This window comes from Blastomyces dermatitidis (assembly GCF_000003525.1).
Source record: "Blastomyces dermatitidis ER-3 genomic scaffold supercont1.6, whole genome shotgun sequence".
Lineage (NCBI taxonomy): Eukaryota > Fungi > Ascomycota > Eurotiomycetes > Onygenales > Ajellomycetaceae > Blastomyces > Blastomyces dermatitidis.
In genome coordinates, this window is record NW_025544779.1 from 67,384 (window position 1) to 76,093 (window position 8,710).

Here is an 8,710-nt window from a genome sequence, read left to right on the forward strand (position 1 = left end):
TGAAACATAGTAATAATATTTAGTTTTATAAACTATTGAGCTCATCTGATCTGTGCTAGAGTTTCATTGATAAGAGATAAGAGATATCAATCTTTCTTTGTCAATCTGTTCAGATCTCAGTAGTTTACACAGAATCAGAGTTCTTTATCTGATTTCTTTGTAAAGAGAATAGAGACTGCAGTGAAAGAGTTACTAATATATATAAATTCTTTATTTAACAGATCATTGAGTGTCTTTCAAAGAAGAAGAAGTTCATCTCAGAATATGTTATAAAGAGAATCTCATGACAGTTCAGAGTTCTTATCATTCTTTTTCTCTAACTTGATACTGTGATTCACTTCAGAATCTCATAAGAGAGATATATTTATAATATTATCTTATCAGAAGATATCTAGATATTCATGATATTATTAAGAGAGTTTCATATGAGAATCTGTTATTATAATACAGAATAACTTTTCTAGAGTCTTTTTAATATTAATCAGACTGATAGAATAGATTGATACACAGTCTTACTATCAGTGACTCTGTCAGTGATTTTAATAATAACTTCTTTTTCAGAGTATTTTATACACATTGACAGAGATCTGTGTCAGATTCATGATCTTGTAAATGTTATCTTCATGAACTCTATTATTGTTAGAGAATATCAAGCTTCTGTTTTAAGCATTTAATAAGATATCTTATTCAGATAATCAGACAAGTTCTAATATAAGATTATAATCAAGATTATCAACTTTATACATGTAGACATCTTCATATTGATGTTCTTCTACATCTATAATCAGCTTTATCATGTAACAGATATAAATATCTTTTAAATTATCAAATTCTGTGAGAAGTTGAGATTTTGATAGAGAAATATGCTGAAGATTATAATATCTTATAACTGAAGATTTTATCATTGCATAGTGATATAGATCACTGTCTATCATAGTCTTCATATTATACATGTTATTAATTATAGTAGATATAAGAATTATATTCATTATTATCTTCTCTTTAAATTATTATCATCTGATCTCTTTAAGCTTCTGTTTATAAATTTGAATAGAAGCTAATCTTTTCTCTGTTTCATCAGAGTATTCTTATAGTTATTCTCTGAATCTTTCTCTAATATAATATAATTGATGTGAACAGACACTGATTCATTCTTTAAATAAGAAGATATATAGATTAATCAGCAGTTAAAAGTAATGTATTCTAATAAGTTACAGTTAATACACACTCTATATTAATATTGATTGATAACTTCTTCAGAAGTGATCTCAGAGACTCAGAAGTCTGTTCAGATAGCAGAGACTCTTACTTATATATAGATATTTAAGTCTACTCAATTCATAGCATCTGCATCATTGTTATTTCTCAGTATAAGTGTATAAGTCACTGAGATGTAATATCTTCTATCACTGTTCTGTATATTCTTAAGCTTGATAAGACAGTTATTCATTGTTCAGAGCTGTATATAGAAGTCTTCATAAGTTAAGTCTTTATCTACACTTACAAGAGTCTGTAAGAGTTTGAAAGTTAATATCTTCTTAAGCATGCTAATCTTTATTCAATTCTCTCAAAACTGATTATCTGCTTCTAGAATCTTGATATTAAAGTCAGAGATGAATATTGTAAGAGAAGTGTTTCTCTGTCAGATACTCTGTAATCAATCTAATACTTTCTATTATATAACAGTGTCTCAGAACAGAATATCAAGATGTCTCATAATATTATTAGATATTTGCAACACTGATTCACATGCTTTCATTCATAGATGAAACTTCTGTTTCATGCAATCTTTCAATCATTCATTGATATATCAATCTTGATTGATTAATGAACTGATGAAATCTTCATCTACACTCAGTTTCATGAGCATTTTCATTCTTTATGATGAGTAGAGAGTGAGATCAGAAGTATTGAAATATGCAGAAGCACCTAAGCATTCTTTCAGCGCTTTTGTATTTGATTCTGTAGATGTTGGAATTGCATGGGTTCCTTGTGATAATCATTGAATCTCTTCATATTGGTGTTGTTGAGTTGCATGCATATCAGCTATTTGTTGTTGTTGTAGTTCCAACATTGCTCGGAGCCACTGTGGCACTGCGTCTATGCTCATGTTCGAGTTCGAGGGTTCCATATTATCGTTAGACATGGTTGTATCGATCGTCGGATGTGTAATCGTATTCTCATACGTCTGAGTGTCAGAACTCTCGGGTCTTTCGCTGACGTTCTCTTTGTAAGATCTTATTCTCTTCGTAAGATCTTGTTGCGGGGCCAGGGCGACTGGCGAGCAAGCTTCTATCTGGGGACTCGGTGTCCACTTAACTGTTTGACTGTTTCTCTATTTCTTACGCGTTGTTACGCGTTCAGATATCTCTTGATGAATAATCATTCCTAATGAGGAGATGATGCATGGATAATCATTTCCTAATAAGGAGATGATGAGCGTTTTTATAGTGTAAGGGGCCTACGCCGAATAGATCAGTATAATATTGATAGGTCTTATATAACAAAGATAAAAACATTAGAGAAGGAAAGAAAGAGAAAGTGTGAGAATCAGTGATTGAGGTGGATATTTATACATGTATGTGGTGATGTATGCAGTGGAGCTTCGGGGCGGAAGAATATACATGCATTCATAGCAGCTGAGGATCAGTGATCAGGAATGGCTGAGAATCAGAGCATACACTACACACGTTCGTAGCGGCCGAGGATCAGTGATCAGGAATGGCTGAGAATCGGAGCATACACTACGCGCGTTCGTAGCGGCCGCGGATCGGCGATCGGGAATGGAAGAATCTATGGAGTGTAATGGAATAGTCTATATGATTGATCGGGCGCAGCCCGCCACAGAAACTTATTCACAGGTATATAAATCTGATTCTCTCTTTATAAGAGATTATTTAAGTCTCTTTAATTCTTTATTTCTGCAGGATTAATCTCTGTTATAAGTAGTTTCTGAATATACTGAGTATATTCATTCTTCAGTTGCAGTTTAAACAATCTGAATAGAAGATCTTATAAAGACTTATACTCTGTTTTCTCTTACATCAGGTCTTTCACAGCACTTCTTAAAGCTTATAAACTCTTCAGATTATAGATACTCTCTTCAAGAATTCTTATAAAGATTCTCAGAGTGTTGACTCTCAGTGTTATAGAGAGTAGTTATACAGACTTCTTTTCTTTCTTCTCTCTCTTCTCTTATAGAGAATTGAGAGACTCTTCAGTTAATCTCTTTATAATACTCAGTTTAAGTATTCTGTGAAGCTTTTCTGTCTTCTCTAGTCTCTCTATATCTATCACTCTGATCTTCTTAATATAGTCTGATCTGTAAGAGAGTCTGTTTACTGAGTTCTTAGTTCTCTTAATATATTCTATCTTGAATCAGAACTCACTCAGTCTCTAAGCTCAGTAAATCTATTACTATAAGAGTTTCTTAATTGAAGTAAACTATTATAAGCTGTTATAATCAGTTCTAACAGTAATCACTATTACAAGATTCTCAAAGTAGTGATATCAGTGATAGAAGAATTTCACTATTATAAGAAGCTTCTAATTATAAATATTATAGTTGATCTTCATAGATTATATCTTCTATGAGAAAAAGACTACTGAAACTCAGTTCTTATTTAACTGTAGTTATAAGACTATTTCTGAAATTATAAAGAAGAAGATATCTGTCTTTAATCTGATTAAGAGTAAGAGATTAAAGTGAAACAGTATCACTGTATCTATAAATATCTATTTTAATCTTATAAAGACTCTATAAGCTTCTGAGATAAGAAAGTTCTTACAGTTCTTTCTTCTCAATAATCTTTTTATTCTCTATTTATAGAATGACTTCTTCTTATTTTCATTCTTCAGTATGTCTGTAAGAGTTAAGAAGATTCTTATAAATATAAAGATAAACTATCTATAGAAATTCACAAAGCTTAGAAAGATCTGAATCTTATGAATATTAATTAACTTTAATTATGATAGAATAGTCTTAACTTATAAAGATTTTATCTGAATATTATCTGCAGTGATTACATATTCTAGGAAATTAATTCAGTAGATACTGAAGTTGTACTTTATAAGCTTAATATACAGTTCTGTCTTATTTAAGATCTTTAATATACTTCATATATACTCAGTGTGTTCTTTCTTCTTTACAGAGTATATTATCATATTATTCAGATATATTATTATAAAAATATTCAGATATATATAAAGTGTTTTATTAATGAAAGACTGAAATATTATAGAGATATTAATCAGACTAAAAGACATCACTAGATATTCAAATAATTTCAGTGCAGTTCTAAAGACAGTCTTTTATTCATTCTCAGACTGTATTTACAGCTGTGTATATATATTAATTATATTTAGTTATATGAATATGACAGCTTCTGTGAGACAGTTAATTACATTCTCAATCAGAGATAGAAAGTAGCAGCTCTTTATTATCTTAAAGTTCAGATTATAATAATCTATATATAATCTGAGATCTTTATTCTTCTTCTTCACAAATATCACAGAGACTCTTACAGAGATCTGTAAAGATCAGATAAAGTCATTCTTCAGATTCTTCTTTACATAGATTCACAAGATCTCTGTTTCATAATAAGAGAGCTTATAGATTGATTCTCAGAAGAGTTTCTACTCTTCTATTAAATCTATAGTCAGATTCTTCTTACAGTGAGAGAGAAGCTCAGCTGTCTTTACTGAGCTGAATATCTCTGTAAGATTTCAGTATTTCTCTAATATCTGAAGCTCAGTTTTCATGATCATAAGATTCTCAGACACTTATAAAGTTATTATATAGATGAGCTTGTCTTCTCTAATTAACTCTGCAGTATCAACTGATTCTATCTCTGTAAGTGAGTCTATCAACACTGATCAGAAGTATAAACCTGACTCACAGACAGCTATGTACAGATTATATCTTTGAAGTTATATAAGTCTTAAGTACATGTTATCTGTAATATCTGTAATAATCATAATTTCTACAAATCTTCTTCAGATTTCAGAGAGATCTTGTAATTCAAAGATGATTCTTATAAGTCTCTCAGCTCTCAGATCTGAGTTCTCATGTTCTGCTTATTATAAGAGCAGATTCTCAGTCTTCATATTTCAGCTCATTTACTCTGTAAGCTTTAGAGACATCACAGTGACCTGAGATTTTAAGTTCATCAATACTTCTCATACTTACAGAGCAGTAGTACTGTGATGTAATCTCTCTCTATAAGTAAGCATTTTCATCAGAGAAGTAATAGATTCAGATATCAGCTTCAAGATTCTTAAGAAGACTGTTGCTGACTCTGTTCATAACTTCTCAAATTTCTATTTTAATTTGTTTGAACAGTTTGTATGAAAATATTCTGATTTAGAACAGATAAAGCAGAGTCTTTTTTTCTTAATCTCTCTATTATACACTCTATTTATAGAAGCTTGTGAAGCTCTCTCTCTCTGCTCAGTAGTCAGATATGAATCTCTCTATATCTTATTATCTTTTTCTGACAAATCTGTTCTCTGTTATTCTAGCTCTCACAGAGCTGATCAGTGATCTACTCTCTGTAAGTCTGTGACTCTCACAGTGATTCATAAGCAGTGAATAAGAGTCATTAGTTTCTTCAGAACTAAGAATTTAGAGTCTTACTCAATGAGCTTATTCTGCATATCTTTATTCAGTTTCTTTATAAATATCATTATTCAGGTCTTGTTTCAGAGCTCTATTTTCACAGATCTCAATTTATATCATAATTTTATAAAGTGCTGTGAGTAGTCTTTATCAGATTTCTCATCTCTTTTTCTAATATTAATAATCACAGCTCAGATGTTCTCTGTTCAGCTTGTAAAGTCTCTTAACTTATTCTCTAGATAGATTCTGAGAACAGATCAGCAGAATCTCTTATAATTATTCTTTAAATAATCTAGTCAGTTCTTGACTTCAGTGTAATAGAGATCTGTCATTATATAGATAACAGCTTCTTCATCTTTCATGTTACATAGTCAGACTTATAAGTCAATTTTAAATGCAAACTTGTAAAAGCTTTTATAGATTATGATTTGATAAGTAGTTTTAAGTGATTGCAGCTTAAGAAAGTTTCTTTTCAGTTTATAAGTGTCTCTGAAGATTATGTCTAGAGACTCAGTTCAAGAATGTTTACAGACAGTAAGTATTTCTTGTAGAAAAATAGCTTAATTCTATGAGAGATGCTCAAGAATGTTCTTCACTGAGATTAATTTATTTATGAGTTCAGAGAGTTTCTCTGTTACAGATGCAGAGAATGATATTCTGTGAGTAATTAATAAGTTCTCTGAGACTTCTTTTATAAGAGTTATTCATAGTTCAGATGACTGCTTCTGAGTGCCTGCAGTAGAGTTCACAGAGATTGAAGTATGTAAGTTTCTAGTTCTTTCAGTTATAACAGACAGTTGCTGACTGACTCAGCTTGAAATGTAAGAATAAGTGCTCACAGATGATTATTCAGATGTTTGCAGCTTGATGTGATATATACTATTAACTACTAGAAGTATTCATGATAGAAAGATAAAATGTAGAGATCAAAATGTATATTAGTATTCAAGCTGAGTTATGAATAGTATTCATGAACTTCAGTCTATATAGTTGTGTGTAGCCAAGAGCCGCTAGCTCTATTAATTACATGAGAGATAGAAATAGAGGTAAAGAATCTGTGAGAAGCGGGATTTCTTACAAATATACACTGTATATCTATTCAAAAATAGAAATATGAGAATAGTGTGATCTCTGAGTTATATGAATGATATTGATCTAGTCTACAGCTTAAAAACTATCAAAGAGAATTTGAAAGTAATTGAAGAAGCTGTAAAGAAAATCTTTGTTAGAGCAGATATCAATTAAATTCAATTTAATATGAATAAAACTGAGTTAATTCATTTCTTTTCTAGATTCAATGAGAAAGAACTATCTCTAACTCTTTTGAATAGAGAGATTAAACTCAGTGTAAATATTAAATAATTAGAAGTATGATTAAACTTCAAGTTGAATTTTAAATATCATATTTAATAAAGAACTGTCAAGACAGAAAGACTATTGAACAACATAATCAGACTATTAAATACAGAGAGAGGTCTATTCTTCCAGGCTATAAGACAGTTATATATAGTCTGTATTACATCAGTAGCTGATTATGAAGTTCAAGTTTGATGAAATAATTAAGAGAATTTCACTGAACTCTTTCAAAGTCTGTAAAACAGAGCCTTGAGAAGAATTCTGAAAGCATTCAAATCATCTTCTATTAAAGCAATGAAAATTGAAGCTTCAATTTCTTCTTCTGTTATTAGATTTGAAAAGGCCTGTATAAACTATGCTCTGAGAGTTGTAAAGATAAGCTTAAATCATATAATCAGAGAAAGAGTCTCTTCTTCATTTTCATCAATTAACTTTGAAAATGAACTGAATTGAAATAGATTTCTTGATTGAAATGAAAATAATTCTTTAAAGAAAATGTCTTCTCAACTGTACAGACTATACTCTCTGATTAAAAATCAATTTTCTTCTTTAAATATTGAAAAAGTTGATCATGAGAAGTTATCTCTCTGAAGAGAAAAGCTTGAATCTCTTATAGACTTACAAATAAGTGAACTATCAAAAGAGAAAGAATATGAACAGTATTTGAAGAGAATTTCTACAATTAATATAAAAGACTCTATTCTGATTTATTCAGATGACTCAAAAAATGAGAACTTGAATAGATTAGACACAGGCATTGCTTATACTGAAGATAATATTAATTTTATCTCAGATTTCTGAAATCTAGACTCTGAATGTGAAGTCTTTGATGCTGAACTATTTGTAATAGTGAAAGCTTTCAAACTCATTGAAATAAAATCTTATAAAAGAGGAAATTGTTTGAAAGAGATATGAATATTCTCTGATAGTTAAGCTACTTTAAAAAGACTTAGAAATAGTCAGATTTATAATGATCAAATGAATCTTGAACTGATCTTAAACTCTGTTTTGAAAATTCAAAAGAGAAGAATATCAAAGCTGATAATTCATCTACACTGAGTTCCTGCTTATATGAATATTCATGACAATGAATTGGCTGATTCAGCTGTAAAAAAGAGTGCAGAATTAAGCAGATCTATTCAAAAAATTATATTCTGATCTTTTATAAAGAGAAAAATAAAAGAATCTTGTTTAGATAAGTGAAATGAAAGCTGACAGAAATAAAAGAAGAGTATACATTATTCAAGATTTGAAACAAAACCCAAGTGAAAATCTTGTTCAATTAAATGTAAAAAGAAAATATTCTCATCTATAATACAGCTGAAACTAGAACATGACTATTTCAAATCTTATATACAAAGATTTAATAATAGATTTGACTCAATAGAATGCTCATTCTGTAATATAAATGAGAATTCTGAGTATATTATAATACACTGTGCATTATACAATAGTCTCAGAGTCAGATTGAAAGAGAAGTATGATCTAAATCAATTAAATATAAGATTCTTATTCTCAACTGAGACAGAAATTAAATACTTAATAGACTTTCTATCAGAAACTCAAGCAGCTATAAGAAAATGACTAAATTCAGAATTATCTGAATATGAAGAGAAGGAAATCAATCAGATATAGTCTGTTAAAACAGCTATACACTCTCTTTTAATAATTTGTTTTATTATAGTCTCTCTTTACTTTATCTTTTTCTTTATCTTTTTCTTTCAATTTCTTTCTATC

At 29.8% G+C, this 8,710-nt stretch overlaps 1 protein-coding gene across 1 annotated transcript; it reads right to left on the bottom strand.

Moving 5' to 3' along the window:
• Window positions 1-1,997: 1,997 nt before the first annotated feature.
• BDCG_05661 (uncharacterized protein) lies at window positions 1,998-2,386 on the bottom strand (the record flags this gene model as incomplete). The annotated part of the gene is made up of 2 exons (XM_045421346.1): window positions 1,998-2,319; window positions 2,347-2,386. 2 exons carry the CDS (start codon window positions 2,384-2,386, stop codon window positions 2,000-2,002), a joined length of 360 nt encoding a protein of 119 aa, XP_045277252.1. The 3' UTR covers window positions 1,998-1,999.
• Window positions 2,387-8,710: the final 6,324 nt, after the last annotated feature.